This window comes from Formica exsecta, unplaced genomic scaffold (assembly GCF_003651465.1).
Source record: "Formica exsecta isolate Colony F162 unplaced genomic scaffold, ASM365146v1 scaffold425, whole genome shotgun sequence".
In the NCBI taxonomy this organism is placed as follows: domain Eukaryota; kingdom Metazoa; phylum Arthropoda; class Insecta; order Hymenoptera; family Formicidae; genus Formica; species Formica exsecta.
Window position 1 is genome coordinate 956,271 of NW_021851492.1, and position 27,229 is coordinate 983,499.

The following is a 27,229-nucleotide window of genomic DNA, read 5'->3' on the forward strand; positions in this document are numbered from 1 at the left end:
TTTAATATATATCGCTTATATATTACAAATGTAAATTCGACGAAATATACGAGAACGAGATATACGTAAAAGGTTCCATTTTAATATATTGACAGTTATGTTAAAAACGACACACCGAGAGCTCGAAGGGCAAGTTCGAACGGATTCACATTAGAGAATATATTGATATTATACATATGATACATGTTATATATGCAATACAAAGTGTGCACGCCGTAAATTCCGAACGTATCGCGAGACGAGCTGTATGCAGCGATATATGGCAGAGATGCACGATGCGTAAAATTATCCCGTATACGTTGAAGATCCAGAGAATGTTTGCCGCTCATCACGAAAACAATATAGTCGCGCCCCGCGGTGAGCTTACCACCCCCAAGCCCGTTAGAGCTTGCCCCCAAAAGGAGGAGGGCAGAAAGAGGGGTAAAAGCGCGGGGTCGCGGCAAGCTCGTAACCCCTCGTGGCACCACCTTTCCGCTACCCTAAACACTCGATGGTTTATTCATGAGGACTCTCTCACCGCGATAACACTGATTCGTTTAATAAACGGCTGCTCCCGGGGTGAGATGGGCCGACGCACATACACAGAGAACGAGAGAGAGAAAGAGAGAGAGAGAGAGAGAAAGAAAGAGAAAGAGAGAGAGAGAGAAAGCTGCAACGTTATTCAAACGGACGATATATCTCCGAGGCTTACGCTGCCACGACTCCTGCTACCTCTCACTTTTCGCTTTTCTTCTTTCGCATCCAAAGAGGGGTGCTCGAAAAATCTGTGCTCCGATAAAAAGGAGCAAGTATAGACAAAAGGAAATTTTTCTTCGTTTCATTTTCTCGTAATTTCCTCATCTATGTATCGCACAATCGAGATCAATTCTATATCGAAAAATATCGGAATACATTTATTATTATTATCATCATATAAATATTTTTAATCGGGAATGTTTTTGTTATAAAATATTTTCACCCACCGAAATGCCTTTTCGTAATTCAGTCTTCATTAAACTGTGTATTCTCTCAATTCTCTTTAATCTTGTGATATTTTCTTTTTCAATCGTCTCAACTTCACATCGAGAAAATGCACGGATATTTCGGCACACTTTTATTTCAAGTTTGCTTTTTCCCTTCAGGTCACGCGACGTGAAGAAAATTTCCGACGAAACTATCCACACTCGACGATATCGGTATTTACTTTTCTACTGGACCGCGTTTATCTGTAATAGATCGCAGCCATCGTTAAAGCTTTTAGATAAGCTCGAGTCGGACCAGGATCGGTCCTCGGGGAACGGTTAGCCTTTTCCGGTCACTCTCCATCCAATCCTGACAGGTTCCAAGACCTCTATTAACCTTTTCTAAGCTTTATCGTAGATCATTTAGATTTATAGAACGAATTATTTTATTGTTAGATTTATTTATATCTTTCTCCTCCTTTATATGTATAATATTTTTTGCATACACTATTTTCCGCGATACACTAACGTAATTGATAATGAAAGATTCAATCTAATACATAGGAGAGGAAAACTTACTCTTGAATTTATTAATATATATCGAACTCGACTCACCAGCATTATCCTCATCCTCTTGCAATAAATCGGGAGTATATATGCCGGTCGCTTGTAGATGAAGATAGCCCAAGTGTCGCGCCAGAATGCGACCTCCCGTCTCGCCGCCGATATTCTGCCAATCTCGCAGGGACAATTTCAGCAATTCCTTTCCGGTCGACGGAAATATCGCAGCGATCGGTCTTATAGAAAATGTCCGGCCGCACCACGAGATCCACGAGGCTATGTGGCTGGAATTCCATTCGGACGGATCTGAAAGACGAATCCGAAATCATCGAGACATGTTTCTCGCTCGCTCGGCCGTGATACATAAATTTAAGATGCAGTTCGTCATTATTTCAGCGCCGGTTAGATATTCACCGGATGGCACCATGATTCGTTCGGACTCCAAGTGATCGGCATCTTCATTGTTGGAGTCATCATTTTTTTCGTTGCTCTCCGATACGATTACGCATTCTACGACTTCAGCGTTATCCGTTCTATGCGTCAAACGAGTTTGTTTGTAGCTCGATGATACCTTTTTATTATCGTAACGTTTCGATCTCAATTCTGATTCCAAGCTCGATCTTGAGCCAGATGCTTCAGCCGATACGGTATCCGAATCTTGATTCATCGCTCGATAGATTTTGCGCTTTTCTTTCACAATTTCGTAATTCGTCGTTGCCATTTTGTTTCATCAGGTGTGATATCGAAGAGAAGAATTCTCACCGTTAATCGTCGTCGACCAAACTCCATCGGCTGACTCATCCACACTGGGAAATAGGATCTTCTCCAACGAAACCGCAAGATTTAACAAGATACTTTCGAAATTCTCTATCTGGATTAGACTCAAATTAACGTAACACATTTCCACGCACATATACAAATTCGGCGTCAAGTCAAAATCGGTTTGTCATTTTTGGCACCACATATATTTAATTACTCCAAAAATTTCAGGAATTTCTCAAATCTTCGTTTACACCATTCATGCTGCACTTGTATTTTTTTTTGCATATAAACCGCATTTTTTTTTTCTACACTTATTATTACGAATATCTAGACAATTATTTGATTATCTACGCGAAATCGATCGTTTCCAATTAGTTTTCTCGTTCGCGATATAATCTTGTCACAACGTGCGTAATATCGAGTAATAAAACATACCGTTACGTCGAAGCGATCTTTCGATCTAGCCATCGTCGTCGATGTAAATGAAACGAAATCACGAGCGAGGCTGAGGGTCGGGCCTCGCCAGGCAAGCACGCGGCGACCGAGGACTCGATTGGCGAAATATGAATTCCCGGAATTAAAAGCCGTACAGCTCAGCCACTCTCGATCAAGTTGCTTTCGGGTCCGTGCATCGTCGACCGCTGAATCACGCCCGATTGCTCATCCTTATTCTTACGTCTTTTTTTCTCCTTTTCTTCTTGCCAATTCCCACCGGTACGTGATTAAGAGGATACGGCTTTTTCCGCATTGGTATTAATAAACGTATCGCACATCTTTCTCCCGATCTTTATTCTTTCGCCTCTATCGTAAATCGTCACGTTCGGTAGATTTCATTTCGCGATACGAGGAAATATTTCAGTGACAAAAATCAATCTTTGTATTTCTGTAAATAAAGAGGGATCGCACATATTTTGTCATATGAAAGCATAATGATTGTTGTAGATTATAGATATATATATATACATTTTTTTAATTCGCGTACAAACTTATGGACGCAAATGTAAAAAAATATGTATTAGTCATTTTAGAAAGCGGATGTATAGATTACCTAATGCCAGCTGGTTTTTTGTGCGTTATGACTATTAATATTCCGAGAATATTTCTCTCATATTTCTTCGTAACTGACTCGAGTTCTGCGTTTATTAACGGTCGTTTGAAACGTAACGTAACAACTTGAAATAATATGCGAGGCGAACGAGACGGTTTAACATTTATTACAGATAATCTGCTTGCGCGAAAAATTATTTGAAATGCGACAGGTTATAATTACCCATAAACGTAATAAGTATCAGAGAGACGCCTGAGAGGGTCCACGCCGTCGTTTTTTGGCAGACGCTTTTTCTAGCTAATGCAGTAGCGCCAACTGGATTCATTTTAGAGCCGGCGGAATTACATGGCCAGGTTCACTTTTCGGTGCCACGGTAAAACAGCCGGTTGGTGCGTGTCCGTGCTAAATCCATAATTGTGGATCAAAAATGCAAAGAAATATTATAAATTTATTAATGTTTTATTAGTTGCACGCGTTTTATTAGTTGATGTTTTGTCATTTTAGTATATACTACAGCCAGCGATAATAAGTTATTATTGAAGTATTTTTATGTATAATACACGCATAAGTAAAAAATAAATTTTCTTTAATCAATTCTTTTAATAATTTTTTTTTCTAATTTTTAAATATAACGTATAGAAGATATTTACAATAAATTGCTTTCACTTTTTTCTTATTTTCGAAACAAAATTATCAAGCATTTTAAGCAATATCAAATTATGCTTTTAATTTATATACATATAGCTTTTTATAATTAACTAATTAATTATTAATTATATTATTTAATTAATTTTTAATTTATAAAATTAGTTGAATGCACTAATGTGCACCGATGCACATTAAAAGCGATTATATATATACAAATTTATATAAACATAAGTAATTAGAACAATAACATAATTAATACTACAAGTCTTTTGAAAATAAACACATGACAATATAAATACTCTCCGATTAAAGCCATTTTCGCTCGAAGAAAAAGATTTTTCGCCCTCATTTATCCATTAAACGCTTCGGAGCGAAAATAATGTCAAACAGAGCGTATTTATTGAATATATATAAAAACTTTGATAAAATTCTTATATTTCTTATATTTTTGAACGTAATTTTGTTTGATTAATAAGATTTTTGGAAATGAAATGACAAAAAAACGCCACATTATTCGAATAAATTTTAATTAGATACAAATCTAAAAATTAGATAAAAAGTTTTTTTCTTTATCCAAGTAAAAATTATTCGAATTATATCGTATTTGATGCCATTTTAATCGTAAAAATCTCATTAATCCATTAAAATTATTTTCAAAAAATTACTTTTTAAAATAAAACATAAATGTTTTAATTTTTATTACAAGATTTTTGAATATTATAGATAAATTTTTATAGATAAGTAAAGGTCTCCGATGTCGTCGAAAGCGAGAGCGAGAATGAGTAAAGAGCAAGCGAGATGACGTATTGTCAAAAAATCTTGAAGTTTCTTATATGCGAGAGGAGCTTATTCCTTTACATAGGTATAGTATTTTACGAGTATATATGTGTCATATTACCATAGAAAATAAAACTTTTATATTATGCCTGCTTAAAAATAATTTTAATGAATTAATGATTTTTTTGTGATTAAACTGATACCAAACATGACATAAACCGGATAATTTTTAGTTAAATATCTGATCAAAATTTGTATTATTAGTTTAACTAAAAATTATCTGATTTATATTGCGTTTGATGTCATTTTAGTCGCAAAAATCTCATTAATTCATTAAAATTATTCTCAAACCGATAAAATGCAAGTAGGAACTTTTGTGATTAAACTGATACCAAACATGACATAAACCGGATAATTTTTAGTTAAATATCTGATCAAAATTTGTATTATTAGTTTAACTAAAAATTATCTGATTTATATTGCGTTTGATGTCATTTTAGTCGCAAAAATCTCATTAATTCATTAAAATTATTCTCAATCCGACAAAATGCAAGTAAGATTCTTTTTCAAAGTAAGAATTGAAGTGACAGAAACCTAAATTATAAATTATCGCTTTATTGCGATCCTTACAAACAATAATTATTTTTCTTTCAATATTTAAAGATATTTTGTCCTACGCTCTATTTCTCTTGTACAACTTTTCGATTATTTAATTATAATTTGGATTGAAAACGCACAATTAAACAATAGAATCGCAGGATCGAGTAATTAGCATAACGAAAGACTTCGTGATATGTTAATCGTTAAATAAATAATTAATCTATAAATTAAGATACTCCTAAATTTAATATTCTGCGTATAAATTTCCTATGTGTTATATGATTCACACGGCAACACTCGAACAGTAAAATAGCAGTGCAAGACACTCCGTAAAATTTCTTTCCTAAACGCGATCACGACAAGTATCGGGAAATAATTTAATAAGATTAATAATTAGTTATCTTTAACATATCTTAAATAATAATTATAATTTAATATTATAACTAAATATAATTATATTGCTATGATAGGTTTCGAAGCGTGCATTTCGCGTGACGTATATACACATTTAATCAAGAATCGAAGTGACAGAAAAAATCAAAATTATGAATTATTGTTTTATTGCGATCCTTATAAGCAATAATTATTTTTTCAAAAATATTTCAACTTAAATATATTTTGTTCGACATTTTTCGTTCGACTTTCGACGATATGTAAATATGATCCGAATTAAGATCGCGCAATTAAATAATCGAATTGCAATATCGAGTAATTAACATAACGAAAGGCTTCGTGATACATCAATCGTTCAATAAATAATTAATCATAATTTAACTTAAAAATAATTTTAATGAATTAATGATTTTTTTGTGATTAAACTGATACCAAACATGACATAAACCGGATAATTTTTAGTTAAATATCTGATCAAAATTTGTATTATTAGTTTAACTAAAAATTATCTGATTTATATTGCGTTTGATGTCATTTTAGTCGCAAAAATCTCATTAATTCATTAAAATTATTCTCAATCCGACAAAATGCAAGTAAGATTCTTTTTCAAAGTAAGAATTGAAGTGACAGAAACCTAAATTATAAATTATCGCTTTATTGCGATCCTTACAAACAATAATTATTTTTCTTTCAATATTTAAAGATATTTTGTCCTACGCTCTATTTCTCTTGTACAACTTTATTATTTAAGATATGTTAAAGATAACTAATTATTAATCTTATTAAATTATTTCCCGATACTTGTCATGATCGCGTTTAGGAAAGAAATTTAAGTGTCTCACACTGCTATTTTACTGCTCGAGTGCCGCCGTGCGAATGATAACACATAGGGAAGGAATTTGAACGTCTCACCCCACTACAATTCTATTCAAGTGTCGATGTAAGAATGATAACAAAGCCGTGATACATAAACAATAGCGCGCCAATGTTTACGTCGTCGTTACGTCGTTATACCATGACGCGTGGTAAGATAAAGAAGCCGTCGTTAATAAGAAAAGAAAAGTAGAGGAGATGAAAAGACGAAGACAGAATGGTGATACAAAGTATATGTTATCTCTATCTAATATTTGACGAACCCCACTCCTTAATACTCGGTTTATATACTATATATTATATCTATGGTCATAGTATGTAAAATATTTCGGCAATGAAATATCAACCATGTGTTTAGCCTTGGCTGCGCGGCGTAAATAATGGCGCGCTATTATTTACGTATCTCGACTCTGTTATTATTCGCGCGACAACACTCGAGCAGGAAAATAGATTTGCGAGACGCTCCGTCGAATTCATTCTCTAAACGCGATCGCGATCAGTATCGGGAAATTATTTACTATTATAATATAATTAATATTTATAAATAATATGTAATTATATATATCGCGACGAAAGATCTCGAATCGCATATATTTCGTAATTTATTCATTAATCAAATAAGAATTAAAGTAATAGGAAACCAAATTATAAATTATCGTTTTGTTGCGATCTTTACGGACAATAATTACTTCTTTAACAACAAATAGAATCAAATATATTTTGTCCACGATGCTATATCATTTGACTTTTCGACAATCTAGATAAATTTGGATTAAGAATGTATATAAAACGATCGAATCGCGAAATCGATTAATTAACATAACGATAAGCTTCGTGATACATTAATCGTTTAATTTTAATATATAATTGATAATTTAAAATATTAATATAATTTAATATTTCGCATATATATTTTATAGTACATTAAATATTTCGGCAGCGAATTAGCAATACCTAACATGATTTTCGGCTTTGACGACGTAAACATTGGCGCGCTATTGTTTATGTATCACGGCTTTGTTATCATTCATACAGCGACACTTGAATAGAATTGTAGTGGGGTGAGATGTTCAAATTCCTTCCCTATGTATTATCATTCGCACGGCGACACTCGAGCAGTAAAATAGCAGTGCGAGACACTTAAATTTTTTTCCTAAACGCGATCACGACAAGTATCGGGAAATAATTTAATAAGATTAATAATTAGTTATCTTTAACATATCTTAAATAATAATTATAATTTAATATTATAACTAAATATAATTATATTGCTATGATAGGTTTCGAAGCGTGCATTTCGCGTGACGTATATACACATTTAATCAAGAATCGAAGTGACAGAAAAAATCAAAATTATGAATTATTGTTTTATTGCGATCCTTATAAGCAATAATTATTTTTTCAAAAATATTTCAACTTAAATATATTTTGTTCGACATTTTTCGTTCGACTTTCGACGATATGTAAATATGATCCGAATTAAGATCGCGCAATTAAATAATCGAATTGCAATATCGAGTAATTAACATAACGAAAGGCTTCGTGATACATCAATCGTTCAATAAATAATTAATCATAATTTAAAATATATACTTTATACACTTTAATATTCTACGCGTATACATATAATATGATAATAGAGTATACGTAAAATATTTTGGCATTGACTTTTCAATATCATAATATTCGGCTTTAGCGGTCCTATTGTTTACATGTATGGTCTTCTTATCATTCGTACGGCGACACTCGAGTAGTAACGTGGTGGTACAAAACGCTTCGTATATTTTTAAATTCTATTTCTAAACGCGATCGCGACTAGTATCGGAATATAATTAGTTATTAACTGGTTTATTTCAAAACCTATGGAGCGAACTACAATCATTTTGATCTCATTTGGAAGATAATTTGATTCTCTACAACATTTGTTTCGGTACTTTTTGTTAAAAAACGCATACTTTCCCTGATATTTGTAAAAATGTATAAAATAATCGTGATTTCAGAGGTTTTTTTTTACGGCCCATGTTTATAGGAAACTTTTTGTTCAAAATTAAATTATCTTTCAAATGAGATCAAAATGATTGTAGTTCGCTCCATAGGTTTTGGAATAAACCAGTTAATAACTAATTTCAAATGTACCGAAAAGTGTTTTTTCGGCTATAAACGGTTATTTATATATATGTATATACGGAAAGAAAAGTTAAAAAAGTTGGGAAATGTTCGTAAAAGAAGCGCGCGCCTGTGTTGTTCTAGTATTCTATAAAACTAATATTGCAAAGAAAATCGCTATTTTTCATGACGTTTTACGAAAACCTGTTAGGTGACAGTATCTCTATCATCACGCGATCATATAATCATGAAAAAATTAATTAATGCTGCTAATAATTAAAATTTTATCTTTAGAAATTGAAGGAACATTTTAACGGTTATAAAACTATAGAAAAATATAATTATAATAGAAAACTTCCGCGTTTCGGAAATCACAATTTCACGTATGTCGTATATATGTACATCTAACAATAAGAGCCCCCAAAAAATAGACTTTTTCGCATTTCCTGCTTTTTTATTAAAATTCTGAGTTGAATTCGATAGATGAAATTTTTTTTAAGATAAAGTTTGAGATGTCTTTTCTGACATGAAATATCTTAAAAGAAAAAAAAGAAATACATTATTACAGTTGTTCAATCTCGATTTTTCTTTTTAAATATTTTGTATCTGTTGTTCTTGTGCATATTATTCCATATATTTGTTTATAAGATGTAACATATGCAAGATATAAATAATTATTGATATTAATAATATTACAAGACAGTGGAGTAACTGCAAGTGGAACATTTATAGTTGTTTCATTCTCTTGTAACAATCACGAAACTAAAATGTGGATTGATACAGTTGTTATTTATTTATGATATTACAAATACTTGTTTCTTTATGATTTACAAAATTGTAACAGTATGGAAACTGCAATATTTTATATAAGACAGAATTAATATAACCCTCGTAGCAAGGGATCAGTGTAAGAAAGAGTAGCAAGACTGTCATTATCATATAAAGTGAAACAATTATATTACATACATATCATTGTCGTGACTGATATTATACATCATATATCAGTTTTCTTCTACTTATTCTATAAAATTTCCTTCACCGTCTTACATAACTTGGAGTTCAAGTATATGCACACAATTATGCACCAGAACTAATAGTAAATTAAAACACTGTTGATGTTTTATCGTTCCCTTGTTTGCATACATGTAGCAAAATGCAAAATTACTTTTCAAATTACTATCATTAAACTACAAGAAACTAATTATATATTGACATTTTCAAACTTGTAGTTTAAAGACTTGGTACATTAACCATCATAATCTTACACAATATTCAAGCAATCGGAACATTTTTCTTTTTCCCAAGGGTGTCCTGCTTTTGTTGTCGATATCCTTATATATTTTAACGACTAGAGTAAACATGTACATACAATCATCTACAGACAATAAATAGATCAATTATTGTCTTTTCTTAGCAGCTTTTACAGCTTTTGATTTTTGCTTCTCTCCTCCGGAAAGAAAAGATGTTATCACTTCAGACATTTCTGGCATATTATAAATAGTGAGATTATTTAATTGCTCCATTTCCTACAAAATGAATATAGATTGTGACTTCGTCAACAAATAGATTACATAGATCATAGTAATTTATATAGACAGTATTAAACTATCATCATTAATCATTCTTTTCCATATCTTATAAGATGTGGTTTTACCTTTCTAGTTTCAGGGTCGTTCATAATTTTTGGCAGGATCATAATCAGTACAAGTGGCAAAACCATCATTAAAACCTAAAAGAAAAAAAAGAAGAAAATGCCACATTTGTAACAAAAGTAGTAAAATACATGTGTTTTATGTGTTATATGTTTCGTTACCATAGGATTGAATAAGAAGTCTGTCATCCGCCATTGCTCTCTAACTTGGAAGTATCGGAACGGTGCTAAAGGCCTCATTTTCAACGGATAAGGTACTTGAATCACTTGCGATGTTTGTATCAAGTTTACTTTACGAGCTCGGAATTTTCCTTTAGAATTAATTTCCACCCTGACTGGTTCGTAAACATAATTTGGATTTACCACTTCGATCATGTACGATCCCGATGGTACATTCGAAATTATAAATGTGCCATCTTCCCTAGAATGATAAAATGTATTCGATTAATAAAAACGATAATTAATATAAAAACGAATAAATCTGCCGAAATATATATATAATTATAATCATACCTCAAAAAGCCATAATGTTCACCACCGTTAGCCATTACATGCGTCATGAGCTGCCATCCACTGGAAGCAGCGTTGTCCCAGGGAAATACTTTTCCCTCGATTACGTATAGATCTGTAGACACATCCTCTTCATGTTCCGCAATTACGTATTGTTCGCGTAAATTAGCAAAAATAAAAAGCAGGTACAGAATTTCCTTCATAACGAATGCGAGTGAATAATCGTTATAACCTCAACTTCAATGCGCTCATCTGTATACTAACGTCACCAACGTTTATTCACATTTATCTACGTCCACGGGTAATGGGTGCGTTCAGGAGACAACCGTTGAGTAGTAATCGAACGTGATTGGTTCTTACTTCTAGAACCAATAAATCAACGTCGAGTGTTGACAAGACGATGCTCAACGGACCAATTTATTTCCTTATGCATACGTTTATACGACTATGCAAATCCATTTGGATAGGCTTCTAAACGGGCATGTTTTTATTTATGTTTTTAATTAATTTTTAATATCTAAATAATTAAAAAAAAAAAACGGGGGTTATACAAGACCTCATACCATAAGATGCGCATGCGCGAAAAAGGAAGCCCATCTACAATATTGCCTGCGCATGGGATGCGCAATAGCCAATGCGCACAGCTGCGCGTTAGTCAGCCGTTAGTGCTGCGCGGGTGTTTAGTAGGTGAATGTGTTAGGTTAAGCGATTCGAAGTAACATCAAAGTTATTATTGTTTCAATCGTTTCATTAAGAAAGTATTAATTTATCGAACTTATCGCAAATTTGCGTTAGATAGATAGGAGATAGGATTTGTATAAGCGTTTTGTGAACAACAGAGCTTACAAATATGGACGACAAACTTCGGCAAATGGAAGATGAGATGAACAGGTATGACGCGACTTAATTTCGAATTAAGTTGTATTATCTTCTAAATCTATTTTCTTTTCGCGATTATGAGGTATTATGCGAGTTCATCTAAATTTTATTTATTTCTCATTAGTTTCTTTATTCTGCACATATCTGCTTATGTGCCAATTCGGTGTAGTCATAAATTACAACATGTGATATGCTTTTTTCATATTTTGCACTTGATAAATTCTTTAAATGTAAATGGAATAGATTTGAAGCTGAAATCGGGGGGCAGCTTGTAACACCAATTGTACGACCAGTGATTGGGGCAAATACATATAGTCAAGTCGCTAGGCAATTGGAGCAACATGAACTTCCCACACCTGTGGTTGCGGCAGCTGCAGCAGCTACATTGGCATTTCCTCCAATGATCGGATTTCCTCCACCGCCACCACCTCCACCACCTCCTCCACCTCCCCCAATGTTAATTCCTCAACAAGTAGCGCGACAAGGTAAGAATTGCATACATATCCAAGAATAATGCGATAGAAGTTTTTTTACAATAATACAACAACAATTATTACAGGTACAGTTCCCATTACAACGTATTCCTCACCTGCACAAATAAGTAATCCATATATATCAAATATGGTCGATCCATGTCTAAGCGCAACACCAAAAACATACGATTCTACATCAACGCCAATGATCCATCCTGAAATTATTGAACAAATTATTAACACAAAAATACCTGAAGATGAGGGTAAAAAGAAACCAAAAGTAAAGGGTGTCAGCACAGCTGCTGAATTAGCTATTAGTCAAGGAAAAGCAAGTTCCATTATGGCTAATGCTAGTGCGGAGGAGAGTCATCCCAAGGGTAAAGGAAAGAAAAATAAGAAGATTATAAGAACAGCCGGTGGTCAAACATGGGAAGATCCTTCTTTGCTAGACTGGGATGAAGGTTAATAATAAACACAAACATGTCTATCTAAAAAAACTACTTACTACTCTCTTTTAGAAAATTGTGTTCTAACAATATTCGTATTGCAGATGATTTCAGAATATTTTGTGGGGATTTAGGAAACGATGTTACTGATGAAATGTTGGTGAGAGTATTTGGAAAATATCCTAGTTTTCAAAAAGCAAAGGTAGTCAGAGATAAACGGACAAATAAAACCAAAGGTTTTGGATTTGTGTCCTTTAAAGATCCACAAGATTTCATTAAGGCAATGAAGGAAATGAATGGTAAGTCAAGTATTTATTTTTTTTTATAGATTGCTTGTGTTGGACACAAAATTTTTTTTAACGGATATTTTCATATAACTTTCAAGTGTTATCGCTCGCTTAACGTGAATGCAATATATTTAGAATTTAAAAATACAAATTTATTGCGCGAGATGATATACTAAAAAAAATACTGTATGAAGAGAAATCTAAAAATTACAGTCTCAGGTATTAAAACGAATTGATTACAGTTATAACAAAATATTGGTAATTGTATTAAGGAGTTACGTATTTGCACATTTTTTAAATATATCGCAAAGTGCGTCTTTCTTTTTCTCTTTCTCTCTCTCTCTCTTTTTACTTTATTTCTCTCTTCTCTCTTCTCTCTTTTTCGTCAAGATGATACTTTAATATTGAATATATCATCGTTATTCGTTCCTATTTCCCGAATGGGCCCCAACCATACGATATAAAAAGCTGTGGTATGGTCCAATATTGTCTTCTCGGTTGTACGGTAGATTGGCCGTTTCGTGGAGCGATGCGCGAATTAGGATGCTCTACGAATGGCGTCGAACTTTCAGTCGTCATACCGGACTCTTGTCGTTGAGATGCTGTTGTGAAAAAATTATATTTTATTTTTTTCGTTATTTTATAATAAAATAAACTAAAAGATGTCTTTCCGCGTTAATGCTTACTCGATGTTGTAACTGCGTGATTTGATCGTGGATTCATATACAAAACGGAAAATGGCATGCCACCGGCGCCCCAACCACGAGACATAAATACATCCTTTTTCATGATTTTAGTCGGTATTTGTTTATTAATTGGCAAGGGCGCTCGAACTTCTCGCCCTGCCTCTTCCGACATGCTATCTTTCCACGATCTTAACATGATTTCGGATACCGGGTTTGTAATTTGACGCCGAGATTGCAATCTGCCAAATACGAAAAGACATTTGACATATAAAAATATTATTGATTATTAAAAATGTATGACACACAGTTATTTTTATTAATGAATTAATCGTAAAAAGTATGCGCGTAAAGTACGCAAAATACGATTTGACGAGAGAAAGAAAAAAAAATTATGTACGTATGTGTACACACCTTGAGATATCGCTATCTTGTTCGGATACAATGACAGTGCTGTCATATGTTTCTGATTTCGGTAACCATCCCCAGCATTGTCCATCGGAGGAACACGCTGTCTTTATTACAGGTGCAAAAACATTTTGGCCCCAAATGTCCTTTGCATCTAATAATGGCGCTGCGTAACCGGTCATTGTGCACAATATATTTAATGTGAATATTAGAAGCAATCTAGAAATTATCTCCATTCTTGATTAGATATTATTTCGTATTCGCGACACTTGAGCGTGTCGTATAATCAATTTCCAATTATCGTCGTAATATCGCTGCGCTAACGAAAAGTTGCGTTTGTTTGCGCTCGCCTTTGCCTAAAAAAATAAAATAAAATACAGATAAATTCATATAGCTGATTATGCGAAAATTCAATAAACATATTCTCCGCATATGATCGATTTAATTTGAAAATAAAAGATGTAAAATAAGACAAATATAACTTATAATATAAAATATAAATAAATAGCATATGCAAGAGTGAAAGAAAATTTCACTAAAATAAACCACCACACACAATCTGTTTATATATCTATTTCTAAAAATTGTACTTTTTTTAGCCCACTTTTAAAATAAATAATTCGTTGTAGGCCGTTCGCTTTCTGTGATATTTTGTTTCCAGTTTTATTGAAAGATGGATGAGACAAACATCGCGAAGAAACATCCCCGGGAATGTTGGCATAATTTTAGCATTCGAATTCTTTTCAAAGTGGCGTTAACGATGAAAGTAATGTCAAGGAACGTGTAAGGAAGTTTTTTTGATATCGTGCTTGTGATACACCATGAGAGAACCGAAGAGGCTCAATTCGATTAATCATTTCACAATGATGACTTTGTCGACAGAAAAGTATGCTGTTTACGTTCTGCCGAGAAATTTCTGCAACGGATGATACTATTTATATAATGTTGTTCCTAATTTTAGCGCCACGCTAAAACGTACACACGCATACTCGCGTGCGACACACGACGTGACAGCAACTTAAACGAGCTTGCGATAGAGAAGAAAGATGTTACTTTTCAATGTTACGTCTAAGCGAAAGAGGACGGAAAAGCGTCGCGAAACATCCGGCTTCATAGGTGCGCGATGACATTTTTATGAGAGTGAAGAGATACGCGATGTATACGCGATGTGTCATTAAATTACGGCGTTTCTTTTTCTTTCGTCGCGATGTTACTCTATATTTTTAAATATTATAATTTGTTTATTACGTTTATAATTATTTTTATGGTTTGTGTTCGTATTCATCTTTCATATATTTTCGTCTTCATTTTTATATATTAGCACAATGTGGCGCGAAAAATACATGTCGATTGTCTACGCGAAACCATTTTATGCTTACTAGTTTTATAGCAAATAACTCTGAGCGGAGGCATTAATTTGTTATACAAAAATATTAAATCAAACCGATGCAACACGGTTGAATACTTATGATACTTTATCACGTAATGATACACATTATCGCATCTATATTTTATATATAATTATCGCGCGATGGTATATTAACACATCTCTATACATCAAAATATTTTGGCAAAATTTTTTTTGAGATTGTGATTATGGTGAAATTAATTTGTAATTGTAGCGACAACAGAGAAATCACTTTTTCTCGCTAATATATATTATACGATTCGAACAGATGCATTTGAGAGTCATCGTGAGAACTTCATAATTTGTGATTAGATGATGAAGGCACGTAATATAATTGTAGTATAAAAGTCCAAAAGAAATATCCGCGGAAAAATAAATATATATCGGGGATTGGTACCCGGGCGATGAGATAGCGTTTCGCGAAAAATTGTAATTTATTTTATACTTGGTTTTTTAGGTAACTGAAGAATAGGAAGAATAGAAAAAAGTACCTTTTCGGGATACGCGTGGATCGTTCGTTCGTTCGTTCGATTTTCGCGTCCACTTCCTCCGCGTACACTCTCGGAATGAACTCGGGACGGAACCGTACTGACTATACACCCGGTTCCCGGTTAACCGTTGGGGTAGATGCGACCAAGTGCGAGGGAAAGCCGAGCGTTCCGCTACTCATTCAACAACCCCTACCCTCCTAGTACGAATTCTCGTAACACCCCACCCCCTCTTTGCGACAACCAATCGAAAATCTCGTGGTGGGCCGCGCGAGTCGAGCACTTTTTTATTTTTTTTTTTTGTTTGCTTATTATCGTCCTCACCATCGTTATTATCATCATCGTAACCATTATCAATAGAATTTTCCCTTTTTTTCTTTACCATTTCAGACAGATTCCTCGCGCAGACAGAACGAATTAGAACGAGTCAGTAGGTCTTTTAGACATTATATATCTTGTGTGATTTACACAAGTGTATATTATCTAAATTTCTAGATGTTATTTCGAGTAATATTTCTGAAAGAACAATTTGAAATTTTCAAATAGCTCTCCTGAATACCTTACAATAATTACAATGCAGATAATGACATATATTTAACAAATTACAATACAGTAAAAATTTGGTTTTATGTAGTATTATCGTGACACATTTATCCTTTGCGATACGAAAAAATCGCGATGCGTGAAAAAAGTAGTAAAGATACGAGATATATTTCAATATTGTGTTCCATTAAAGATAATCAGCTGATAATCAAATTTATAACGATGTAATACAAAACGAGATACAAAGTGTATACAATTTTTTCGGATTATGCACAATCATTCGAATATTTCAGACTCGAAGATCAAAACGACTCGAAGATCAAAACGAGAGTATGCAAGGAATGTTGTAAAATTGTGTTATTTATATTTATATTTAGTGTCATTTGTCAAGCTATACCCTCAATTTTCGATGCCTGTAATGTACGATAATAAAATGTTCGCGCGCGCTTGAAAGATCGGTGACTCATACGGTGATGAAGATACGCATGAAAATTTGTCGAAATTTCGTAGTCACGGACGAGTACGTGGGATTTTGTGGAAGGATTTATCGCGCAACATGGAATGCGTTCCCCTGTCATATAATGTCAAAGGAATCGAGGTCTCTCTCTTTTATTTGAAAATATCCTAGAGAATATTATATATATTTAAAATATTTCATATATAAAATAATAGAGAGAAGAGAGAAAAATTTTATATTATTTATACTAAAAAATAAAAATATATAAAAGTAGAGAGAGAGAGAGAGAGAGTGAGAAGAATGAAAGAGATTCGCATTTAGTTACTAGGGGTATATCGCGAAACCGAGTAGACGCAACAAGTAGTTTGAACGAACGAGCGAGTGAACGCGATACCAAGTTGAGGATATCGCGTGTATGTATATAATACACATACATACATACATGTATATTTATATACATATAATAATATACACGAGAAGAGAAATTCTGGATATGATGAACGATAGAATGGATATGTGATTCGTGGTGCTTGAGGTACTTGCTGAACCAGAGACTAATCGATGGCTCGCAAGTGCAACCTCGCACTACGCTGATCAAACTTACACAGCTGATCCACGTTCTCCTCTCGATTATGATTTTGTCTCGAATAATTTCTACTGAGTGATGTTTAAACGTTTTCTATATTCCCATATTGAAAAGCACACGAATATTTTTCCATAATCTTTTAATATTAACATTATAGCTTAAGTAAAATTAGTAACAAAAAATAACATTTCAAAAACGATAATGAAATAGGATATCTCTTTTATATTTTCGAATCGAGATGCGATACGGTCGGTGCGGCAAATGCGATGTTTGTGACACGTGCGGCATCCAACTTTTGCAAAAAATGCGCGCAAACGAGAAAGTAATAATAAAATTTTATTACACTTTATTGTAATATTTGCATCCTGTGAGCAGTTTAGTAATTTGAAGCGTGATAGAATGACTTTGTTTCGCATTATTTACACGGAGAAAATATTATAATAAAAATGACAATATAATTTTTGTAATTGTGGAACATGGTAACATATAAAAGAAACGACGCGCGCGCGATATTTTTATTTAATAATACGTATTATATACGTATTATATTTTTTAAGAAGTATTGTAATTATTTATATCAAATATTTTGATGCATAATCGTTAAAAAAAAATAAAATAAATGCGTAATATTTATTATTTTTATAGTAATAAATATTCTCTAATGTCGTCATATTCCTAGCTTTAAAAAATGTAAAAGGAAATATGTTTTCCTTTTTTGAAACGTAATTTGTATTGTAAAATTTTCTCCGTGTAGAAGCTGCAAGAAAGTGACAAAGAGTTCGACGCGTGGGCGATCGAGATCGAAAGAGAGAAGCAGAATGAGAGGACCGAGGTCATGAGCCCCTTCGACGTAATGCGTTCTCTTTGGCGGAATTTCTCATTGATGCCCGGCTATTCGAATGGATATTTTTGGCCCCGCAAATACTATCTCGCGCTCTCGGGATTTCGATGCAACTGCATATACGGGTTACGCACGAGCCGGCTTCCTTTTTCGCGTTACTGTTGATTTTATAGCGTTTAGCTTTTAAACGTTCTTCAAGGATATAAGATACGAAAGGTACACAAAGTATGTTAGATACCGCGTGTAGCATAAAATACCATGTATGGTATACACATTATGTATAGTGTACTTTGTGCGATGAGATCGATGACGGCGGAAATTTCTGTTGCTTTTTAGATCGCAACTCTATAATGCTTTCAAGTTCTTTGTGCGCCATCGAAAATTTCGTCGGGTGTTCCTTTATAATCGTCGAGCCGTAACACATCGTAACGACGTCCGAAGGAAGGAAAAATATGAGGAAAGTTCATTCGTGAGTGAATGCGAGTGAATGCTAGGAAACGAATGAATAAGTTTGTATGATTACAACGTGAGATCCCCCGTTTCGCCTATGATATTTATACTACATTTTTATTATTCGTCATCGGAATTTTTATCAGGCACGAGACGAATCGCAAGAAGAGAAGAAAGAATTGCAACTCGCATTCTGAATTTTAATTACACGAATCCTTGACCAGTTATTTAAGTTGTACGTTCTTAAATTTTACGGATATCGATATCCTCTCTCGTTTCCAAGAAAGATACTCGTCGTAGAAAATTCGAAATTGTGAATGGGAATTTGAGAAGGAATGAATGACGCGCATATGCAATATAATCCGCGAATGGACGGATCGATTCCCCCTATTCGTTTTCTTCTTTCCGGAGTACATACATTCATACTAGGCGGATAAGAAAACGGCGTGAGAAAACGTGATCGTTTGTCACCTGTTGCCGCCTGAAAGCCGATAAGCTTAGCTTTCTGTTGCTAGTATTACATTATTATTGTTGTAAAGCTTCAGTGTTGTATGTAGCGATCGCGAACTAACAATAAGTTCTCACTTGTCAGATATCGGATTTGTATATGACGTAATAGATTCTATATTCCTGATTCTGATTTAGCTAAAATGTGAATATTTATGATAACACAGGCACAATCGCAATGTGTATTTTTTTAACAGATCGTGGTAGACTAGGGTTGGATTCTCGATATATGACGGCGAGAGGACAGCGAAACTATTTATTGAAAAAATTTCAGAATAATCGACTAATCATATTATTTGTTTCAGGACGATACGTAGGATCGCGTCCGATTAAACTTCGAAAGAGCTCTTGGAAACAGAGGAATCTGGAAAGTGTACGGAAAAAAGAGAAGGAGAAGCAAGCGTTAATTGGTCTGCTTACTGGCCGATGAAAGAGAGAGATAAACGAGATCAAATACTCATTATTAAATTGTTTATCGATATCATTGTTATTGATAATCATTGACAACTCTTGATTGCACAAGAGAACAAGTATGAGAGTCATCGTGAATACAATTACGAGGATGATATTTACAAGTTTCATCATCAGCCATTTCGCAAAAGTATATGTCAATAAACTCGCATAATTACAAATTCTGTTATATCTTATTTCTTGATATTATTGTGTAGGAATCGTTACAGGGTATTTTCCTCTACAAAATAGAGACGATTTACAATGAAGATTCGCTGCCGTCATTCACATTGCGGATGAACATGATGCAACGTGCGATAACATTGCCGTACCAAATACCGAATTTTTTCTGCATATATATATTGTACGTACTACATACATATACATTATGCCAATAAAAAAAGAACAATCGGCAGATCGATTAGGATGCAAAGATCGATATTTAGACTGATTTAGAATTACGCCAGGTTTACGCGAGGGCGAGTGACAAAGCAATATATACGCGTAGAATGGAAGAATTGTCAGACCGGCATCCGGACGAATATGGAGAGACTGAGATTGAGCCAATCGGGGTAATGGGAGAAATTTATCAAATAGAATCGTTATATCGATTAGAAAAAAAAGGTTGTGTTAGCGTCGCGTAATACGCTGATTTGTTCGATATGTCAAAACGTGCCATTCGCGCGTAACGATCTTTCTACGAGAATGATCGCAGGTATACGAAGGCGAGAGAAATGAGAATGGCGAGAGACACGGTAACGGAAAGGCTTTACTGCCGAATGGCGATCTGTACGTCGGCCAGTATCGTGACGGGCTTAGATACGGTAAAGGTGTCTACGCGTTCAAAAATGGTGCCCGGTATAACGGCGATTGGAGACACGGATGCAAATACGGTCAAGGGATCTTTTGGTACCCTGATGGAACGCGATACGAAGGTACCCGCAAGAATGTACAAAAATAGGATCCGAATCAGACTCGAGGAAGTCGGGCATGTCGCGATATACGTGCGTCTCCACATGCGTATATCCATACAATTATTTTTATATCGCACGTCAGAAATCTAGAAAAGAAACGCGTACGAATCGCGACAAATCCATAAGATTCTCCAAGATCCGATGACACATCAGATTCAGCGAGTCGAACGCTTTATTATTAATAAATACGATTTTCTATTACAAGTAAAAATTATACAGGAATATTAATCTGTAGGGGAATGGAAGCGCGACGCGAGACACGGTTTCGGCGTTTATTATTACGCGAATAATGACATCTACGAAGGCTCGTGGAAGAAAAATCTTCGCCACGGTATGGGAACGTACCTATACGCTAATATAGGAACGAAATTTATGGGCACGTGGATGGACGATCGCATGCAAGGACCTGGGCAACTCGTTCACGAGCGTCATCGTTTCCACGGTTTTTGGAAGTCGAATTTGGTACATGAAATATATGAAATAAAAATAGAAAAAAAAATATTCGCACGATGTATCGGAATTGACGCGTTGTATATTTACAAATTTCGCGAGTAGAATGCGATCGTTTCGTTAAATAAGATCTAAGTGTAGAAGATACATGCATTCGAAAAAGCACCAAGTGAACTAAAGAGAAACGTTACCGCACATTGATTATAGCCATACGGACGCGGTTGCTTCACTTTCGAAAACTTGTGCATGCAACACGGTCATTACGTACATACGAGAGATCCTGTATATGATGACCAGGCTTGGATGTATAGGGATACAATCGTGGAGGTGAAATTTTTTATCTTATCTAAATTAAATGCGGACTGAATGCGTATTTAAGCAAGATGCCATTCTTCATCGTTGGAAAATTTGTTTTTTATTATATATATATAATAAATTTTTTTCCGTAATCTACAAAATAGATACAGAAGCTACCATGGCAAAGCTTTCTCAGCAAACGTAATAGGAAAACTGTGATTGTTCTTTAACAAACTTATTATATTATAACGATACAGAAAGGCGACGGGGACAAGGCAGCAATGACAGAAGAACCATTTTCCCCAAGGGGCATCCTGCCGGTATGGCGTGCCCGTTGCATCACACCTTACAATCCGGAGTTATTGCCACCAGAAGCAGTACCTTTGCAAGAAGAAGTAAGTCGCGTTAGTCTTTGATTGAGGATTCAAATCGTTTCAAGTATATCGCATATTTAAATGAGTCGTTTTAACGCGTATCGCGCGCGACGCTCCTCCAAATCGATAAAATTTACGACGAGGAAAAAAAAGAGAATTTTAGAATCTCGGAGCATGATAGACGCAGTCTCGTCCGAAATGATATCGAAATGTGAATTAATATTGGAAAGCGCGAAACGGTAATTCGCGCTCTGTATCCGGTCGCCTCTTCTCGATGAGGATTTTCTTAATGCCACCGTGTCTGCGTCATATCGGAAACGGAAACGATTCTTCCGGATTAAAATGAATTTTAATCGACCGCACTTTGTCCCAAACGCGCGCGCGAAAGAGGACTAGAGGAGTATCCGGTCGCTATTTCCAGCGCATCGCCAGACTTCCGTCAATCATTAATAGAATTACGATATCCGGAGGTAGCTGTCTTTCTTTTCCATGTTTATGTCACTTTTCATTGCTGTGACATAGATCACCGGTATCCGGTTACGGCGCTCGAATAAAACCTAATGTAAAGTATATATCAAAAAAAAAAGAAAAGAAAAAAAAGAAAAAAAATACGTGCGTCTTGTGATATAATATCGTCGTTCACATAGGCGTCAACGGAATCTTTGATTGATAAAAGCGAGGATGATATCTGGCCAAAGATCGAGCAGGACTTAGATTATGCGGAAGGAGATCACGAAGAATATTATCAGGAGGAAGCGTCGTTTCGCATCGACAGTCCTTAAATTTTTGAAATTGCTGTGAGCCGATAGTCAATCGAGTTACCATGCATTATTACCGTACTCTTCGCATCGTTATCAAATGACATTAATTGATATAACTATGTCCATACATATTATGCAAAATGAAATAAAAAAAGCAAGTGCGTGATTTTAAGCGCTTTATTTAAGAAATTATAACAACGAATATATGTGTTTGTGTGTGTGTGTGTGTGTATGTGTGTGCATACGTTCTTGCCACGTAAAACGTAGGAATACTATTACACTGTTGGAAATCATATAATCTCGTTATAATATTTGTAATAGTTATAATAAATGCGCAAGAGAGATACGATGTTCGCTCGATCGATAGAGTCCTACATGTCGTACATTATTTACAATTTGTTAGTGCAAAGTGTCGAATTTGTTAGTCAGAGTACGGTGATTAGTGCACACGATCGAATTATATACATATCTTTTTAAAATGTTTACGCGAAATTGTAAAAGCACTAGCTCGGTTATTGTTGTCCGTTGCGCGCGCAAGCCTGTTTGTAAAGGACGCAGACACAATTATATTTCATGTCTAGGTCCATATACTTATTCGTACATTTACGTCTACATCCTATGCTTATTTTTTATACTCAGAATAATTACGTTTACAAACGTAAGGACTGAGGGAGGAAGACTAAATTTCAGTCGGAAAGTTGATAAAGTCATACGTAAAAGGGAAAGGAACGGTAATATTATGTATATGTATATAAGTATGTACAAAATAATACACCTCGGTAATACAATTGTTTAATAAATCACAAAAATTCACCATGTCAACATTACGTCATGTATTGCACGACGCGATGGAACGTGCTGATTTTTTTTTTCCGGAAAAATAGCAAGCTCAAACAATACTGACGAATACTGCCGTTTTTTAATAGTTCTTATAAGAGACATTTCGAACAAAAAAAATATGTATATCGTATTTTTTTGATCGCATGTTGTGCGACTTACTTTTTTTTATAGAAAAACGAATCGTGCAATCATATCGAGACGTAAAGGTCCAACGGAGATTAGAGGCATAAAAGGACGGAGGAGAGAGGGCAGAATAAATATATAGAAATTGTCACGCACAAGTTCGCAGTCTTTTAACAATAAGTTACGAGCAAGCGAAATGCGTACGCTATATGTAGTCAAGTCCGTAAAGTGTTTAACATAGATAAGAAGTATATCGAGAGAACGATGTGCGATGACTAACATTTATTTATCGTAAAATTATGTTAGACCGTCGTACCAAAGCGTCGCTGTATAAGCGTAATGCGAGTCGCCGCGAGTTTGCACTAACTGGACGATAAGTTTATAACGAATTTAATTATAAACCGTAGTGCGCACTGACGCGAGCAACACTTTGTGATAACAAAATACTTTGGTCTGCGACTCCGCGTCCACTTGGCACAAGATAAAAAAATTCGCGAGTAATACGCGAAATGTACACACAGCCGGTCGAAGTTTTACTTTGCTTTCTCTCGCTTCCCCTTCATTCCTTCGTCGAGAGGCTATCAAGAGCGAGAGACAACTGACTTCGATGTATCGTATTATTTTCTCCGATTCTCTCATACAATGTCGCGACAAAAATTGAATAATTACGGGGATAGTCGCGTTTAGTCATGAATAATCATTTGAACGATCTCTTGTTTAAAATGCGTACCGTGCACGCGCATTTGCACGCGAGAGTATTTTATGTGCGTTTAACGTGCCAACGATTTCTTTCGAAATAGTCGTTTAAGCATCTCAGGTACGTAAAAGATGGACGAAATTTTTGCGCCCTTTGCGAAGCGACTCTGTGGGCGATGTTGCGCCATCCTCAGCGAGTGTGACTTTTCGTCGCTTTGCTCCCAAAAATGAGATTTCTCTTCCGCTTACAACGTGTATATATCCGTATTTATATACACACAAATCGGAGCTATCCATATTTAAACTCTTTGAAGCTATTTAATATCCAATATCTTTAAAAGAATCAGCACCTCTTCTCTTTTCGTATTTATCGATCGGGGATCGGGGAGGGACGGTGTTTCCATGAGAGATGGAAAACCATACTTTGTATCCGTAACGGATTTTTTCTTTATGATCGATAAATACGATCGTATATCTTAAATATGGAAGATCCTAGATGTGTCATTTCGTAGATGTATACAAAGCGATTAAGCCACATTGAGATCTCACATCAAGTCTGGCGGTGGTCTCTGAAACGCGATGCTAGCTACGGAAATACTGCACAGACCGGCCGTTATAACTCCCAGGCATATGTAGACCGACGTGATCAGCCAAAAGGCGAATAAGTACAATGTTTTGTTGCAATACTTTCCCAATGCTGGGTCATAATTTGGTTCGTATTCCTTATATACCCACATGGAACCTGTAAAAGAAATCAATTTATCAAATATTCTCGCGAGTAACCGATACAATCAATTTAGCGAATCTAATAACAAGCTACAATTAAAAGTCATAATAATGCAGTATACCAATAATGAACCATCCGAGCATAAAACAATTGATCAAAGTCTGTGTAGGCGATTGTCTGATTCTTTCTTCGTCTCTTTCCTCTTGACGTTGTCGTACTCTAGCTGACAAAGTTAACAATTGTTTAAATACTCCAAATCCACCGCCTACTAACAAGTATACGGGAATGTATTCACCCTGTGGACAGTCGTAAAGATACAGTCCACCGATCACCATCATGCAAATTGGTACCACTATCGTTACTCCAAGAATGATGGTACATCCAACTGAAAAATTCAATTCATTCATAATACATATAATCAATATTGTCTATACTGATTTGATAAGCTCCATTGAAGCGTTACTTACTTGTACCCAAGAGTAGGAAAACGATATTTTTCAAAAAGTCGAATATGCCTTTGGATATTTTACGAGCTTCTCTCATACGGCCAAACAAGGAATCGTAAGACGGCGGTGGTGCTGAAAGAGAAACCCCCTCCGGTTTACAAACAAGCGACGAGATGCAAAACAATGACAATGAACAGAGACATCGGAGACGATACCATTTGGATCTATCGCTTCCTCGTACGAGGGTGGCGCGCCGCGTTCGTTGGTCAATGTGGAGGGATGTCCGAGAGGCAAATTTATATTGTGGTAAGACGGCGGTGGAGTACAGCAGGTCGATGTGATTTGCGCGCTCGTACCAGGATTGACACTCTCCACCGTTGGAGTACTCGCGACGTGACTTATCGAGCTTAACGGCATTTCCTCTCGTACGGCACCGGTCGTCGTTCTATTCCAATACATAAGGCTCGCCGTTCCAAGGACTGACCGAGAAGACACGAGAATCCGCTCTCGCTATCTGTTTACGTCAGTTTACATTGGTAAACTCATTGGCGTCTGTATATAACCTATAAAAGTCAGAATATACTTTCTCGCGCGAGAGAGAAGTACGCTCGGAATGCGAGGAACTCCGTTGTTTTACTCGCGAAAATTCGTGGCTCGCACATTTACGTCGCTTCAAGTGATAAATGACAAGAGTTTCAGATACACACGTTTCGAACGCGTTAATGTTGTTGTGCTCTTCACGTTTACTTACTTATTTCAGATGGTGGCGTCGGCGTCGGCGTCGGCGTCAGAAGCAATCGGATTCGCGCAGCCACTCTGGACGGATCACGGATACGGATCGTCTTCGAATCGCTTATTACGAAGGTTTCGATTAGAATAGATATTCTCGTCGCGCAGCACACGTCCGTATGGTATGTATTACATATATGTATTTAATTAATTTTGCATGCAATGCACATCCGCAAACACCTAAAATATATTCACCTTGACTCGAGAAATATACGAACACCTATCAGACAAATCACGTGAAAAACGATCATGTTAATTTTTAAATCAATTTGTCCTTAGCGTATATCATTGAAAGCAAAAAAAAAAAAAGCCTTAAAAAATTCTCGTTCATATTTTAAAATTCATGAAAGTTATAAGATTAATCGTCAAAACCCGTCAAAAAGTCTTTAAAATAAAAAGCAAAAAAAGATGCTAAATATATTATATATAGCTTACCTTGTCGCTTTCTTTATATATGCTTGAATGTTGCTGCAAGTTTTTTCGTATATGGATACAAAACCGCGAGATTATGAATTCTTCTCTTATATTCGGTTATTACATTGCCCTATCTGTCGTGTGTTTTAATCTATTCAAATTTCAAATTGTTATCTGATTATATATAGATTAATAGATCGTACTCGCTCAATTTCATCTCCACAACAAAATACATCGTAATTTTATAACGCAGTTTTAATTTTTATTTGTTCTAGTGCATAGTTTTTACGGTTGAAGTAGATTTTTACAATTATTATATCGATAACGGACAACACAGTTGATGGAAAAGTAAAGAAGAATAAAATCAACGTCCAATTTTTCGCACAAGAGATACTACAATAGTAAGTGCATGCAAATTTTACATTCTTAGATATAATATGTTTTCATATTTGGTAACTTATTCGGAAGGCAGTCTATTTTTTCATACATGTCGAGATTCATTTTCGCTATTTAACTATCACGATAGATATCATGCAATTTTATATAATTATTACAAATTAAC

At 35.0% G+C, this 27,229-nt stretch overlaps 6 protein-coding genes and 2 long non-coding RNA genes across 11 annotated transcripts in view; 3 read left to right on the forward strand and 5 right to left on the reverse strand.

Annotated features, from left to right (window-relative positions):
• LOC115240401 overlaps positions 1 to 1,430 on the reverse strand; it is a 2,691-nt gene extending 1,261 nt beyond the window's left edge. The window contains exons 1-2 of the long non-coding RNA XR_003884771.1: positions 963 to 1,430; positions 692 to 867 (exon numbers count right to left, since the gene is read on the reverse strand). This is a non-coding gene — a long non-coding RNA (uncharacterized LOC115240401). The remainder of the gene's footprint in view (positions 1 to 691; positions 868 to 962) is intronic.
• The window catches only part of LOC115240400 (DNA-binding protein D-ETS-6-like), a 7,317-nt gene extending 3,862 nt beyond the window's left edge, over positions 1 to 3,455 (reverse strand). The window contains exons 1-3 of the mRNA XM_029815528.1: positions 3,313 to 3,455; positions 1,917 to 3,147; positions 1,557 to 1,808 (exon numbers count right to left, since the gene is read on the reverse strand). Of these exons, the coding sequence (XP_029671388.1) occupies positions 1,557 to 1,808; positions 1,917 to 2,223 (559 nt within the window). The 5' untranslated portion in view covers positions 2,224 to 3,147; positions 3,313 to 3,455. The remainder of the gene's footprint in view (positions 1 to 1,556; positions 1,809 to 1,916; positions 3,148 to 3,312) is intronic.
• A 6,024-nt stretch (positions 3,456 to 9,479) lies between these two features.
• On the reverse strand, positions 9,480 to 11,185 carry LOC115240378 (ER membrane protein complex subunit 7). Its single transcript, XM_029815499.1, has 4 exons — positions 10,874 to 11,185; positions 10,523 to 10,781; positions 10,364 to 10,438; positions 9,480 to 10,235 (listed from the first exon to the last, which is right to left on the reverse strand). The coding sequence occupies exons 1-4, from the start codon at positions 11,071 to 11,073 to the stop codon at positions 10,107 to 10,109; spliced, it is 663 nt and encodes a 220-aa protein (XP_029671359.1). The 5' UTR covers positions 11,074 to 11,185; the 3' UTR covers positions 9,480 to 10,106.
• A 302-nt stretch (positions 11,186 to 11,487) lies between these two features.
• LOC115240384 (RNA-binding protein 42) lies at positions 11,488 to 19,958 on the forward strand. The gene is made up of 5 exons (XM_029815508.1): positions 11,488 to 11,761; positions 11,993 to 12,234; positions 12,309 to 12,683; positions 12,773 to 12,967; positions 19,632 to 19,958. The coding sequence occupies exons 1-5, from the start codon at positions 11,721 to 11,723 to the stop codon at positions 19,754 to 19,756; spliced, it is 978 nt and encodes a 325-aa protein (XP_029671368.1). The 5' UTR covers positions 11,488 to 11,720; the 3' UTR covers positions 19,757 to 19,958.
• LOC115240387 lies at positions 12,964 to 14,356 on the reverse strand. Its single transcript, XM_029815513.1, has 3 exons — positions 14,053 to 14,356; positions 13,642 to 13,880; positions 12,964 to 13,557 (listed from the first exon to the last, which is right to left on the reverse strand). The coding sequence occupies exons 1-3, from the start codon at positions 14,280 to 14,282 to the stop codon at positions 13,385 to 13,387; spliced, it is 642 nt and encodes a 213-aa protein (XP_029671373.1). The 5' UTR covers positions 14,283 to 14,356; the 3' UTR covers positions 12,964 to 13,384.
• Positions 14,396 to 19,623, forward strand: LOC115240390. 2 transcript variants are annotated; one of them, XR_003884769.1, is made up of 4 exons: positions 14,396 to 14,932; positions 15,008 to 15,162; positions 18,283 to 18,585; positions 18,706 to 19,623. It is a non-coding gene; the product is annotated as an uncharacterized LOC115240390 (long non-coding RNA). The 2 variants fall into 2 exon arrangements; XR_003884768.1 differs by having other exon boundaries at positions 18,283 to 19,623.
• LOC115240389 (radial spoke head 1 homolog) lies at positions 19,789 to 23,520 on the forward strand. Its single transcript, XM_029815516.1, has 7 exons — positions 19,789 to 19,927; positions 20,007 to 20,348; positions 20,492 to 20,711; positions 20,986 to 21,212; positions 21,408 to 21,527; positions 21,755 to 21,892; positions 22,519 to 23,520. Exons 2-7 carry the CDS (start codon positions 20,286 to 20,288, stop codon positions 22,651 to 22,653), a joined length of 903 nt encoding a protein of 300 aa, XP_029671376.1. The 5' UTR covers positions 19,789 to 19,927; positions 20,007 to 20,285; the 3' UTR covers positions 22,654 to 23,520.
• LOC115240385 lies at positions 23,411 to 26,369 on the reverse strand. Of its 3 annotated transcripts, none has more exons than XM_029815509.1 (5): positions 26,216 to 26,369; positions 25,680 to 26,027; positions 25,486 to 25,596; positions 25,140 to 25,403; positions 23,411 to 25,033 (listed from the first exon to the last, which is right to left on the reverse strand). In XM_029815509.1, exons 2-5 carry the CDS (start codon positions 25,921 to 25,923, stop codon positions 24,837 to 24,839), a joined length of 816 nt encoding a protein of 271 aa, XP_029671369.1. In that variant the 5' UTR covers positions 25,924 to 26,027; positions 26,216 to 26,369; the 3' UTR covers positions 23,411 to 24,836. The 3 variants fall into 3 exon arrangements, with proteins under 3 accessions (XP_029671369.1, XP_029671370.1, XP_029671371.1); XM_029815510.1 differs by lacking the exon at positions 26,216 to 26,369 and adding an exon at positions 26,125 to 26,205; XM_029815511.1 differs by lacking the exon at positions 26,216 to 26,369 and having other exon boundaries at positions 25,140 to 25,241; positions 25,314 to 25,403; positions 25,680 to 26,205.
• Positions 26,370 to 27,229: the final 860 nt, after the last annotated feature.

Excerpts from the sequence above, each read along its gene's own strand:
- LOC115240378 (XM_029815499.1), bottom strand. The coding sequence starts at position 11,073 with ATGAAGGAAATTCTGTACCTGCTTTTTATTTTTGCTAATTTACGCGAA. Across the intron at positions 10,782-10,873 it reads GAACATTATGGCTTTTTGAG|GGAAGATGGCACATTTATAA; the intron begins GTATGATTATAA and ends TTATCATTCTAG. Across the intron at positions 10,439-10,522 it reads ACTTCTTATTCAATCCTATG|GTTTTAATGATGGTTTTGCC; the intron begins GTAACGAAACAT and ends TTTTTCTTTTAG.
- LOC115240384 (XM_029815508.1), top strand. The coding sequence starts at position 11,721 with ATGGACGACAAACTTCGGCAAATGGAAGATGAGATGAACAG. Across the intron at positions 12,235-12,308 it reads TCAACAAGTAGCGCGACAAG|GTACAGTTCCCATTACAACG; the intron begins GTAAGAATTGCA and ends CAATTATTACAG. Across the intron at positions 12,684-12,772 it reads TTTGCTAGACTGGGATGAAG|ATGATTTCAGAATATTTTGT; the intron begins GTTAATAATAAA and ends TTCGTATTGCAG.
- LOC115240387 (XM_029815513.1), bottom strand. The coding sequence starts at position 14,282 with ATGGAGATAATTTCTAGATTGCTTCTAATATTCACATTAAATATATTG. Across the intron at positions 13,881-14,052 it reads CAAGATAGCGATATCTCAAG|ATTGCAATCTCGGCGTCAAA; the intron begins GTGTGTACACAT and ends CGTATTTGGCAG. Across the intron at positions 13,558-13,641 it reads TCACGCAGTTACAACATCGA|CATCTCAACGACAAGAGTCC; the intron begins GTAAGCATTAAC and ends TTTTCACAACAG.
- LOC115240389 (XM_029815516.1), top strand. The coding sequence starts at position 20,286 with ATGGAAGAATTGTCAGACCGGCATCCGGACGAATATGGAGAGACTGAG. Across the intron at positions 20,712-20,985 it reads TGATGGAACGCGATACGAAG|GGGAATGGAAGCGCGACGCG; the intron begins GTACCCGCAAGA and ends ATTAATCTGTAG. Across the intron at positions 21,213-21,407 it reads GTTTTTGGAAGTCGAATTTG|CCATACGGACGCGGTTGCTT; the intron begins GTACATGAAATA and ends CATTGATTATAG.
- LOC115240385 (XM_029815509.1), bottom strand. The coding sequence starts at position 25,923 with ATGTATTGGAATAGAACGACGACCGGTGCCGTACGAGAGGAAATGCCG. Across the intron at positions 25,597-25,679 it reads GGAAGCGATAGATCCAAATG|CACCACCGCCGTCTTACGAT; the intron begins GTATCGTCTCCG and ends TTTCTCTTTCAG. Across the intron at positions 25,404-25,485 it reads TTTCCTACTCTTGGGTACAA|TTGGATGTACCATCATTCTT; the intron begins GTAAGTAACGCT and ends TGAATTTTTCAG.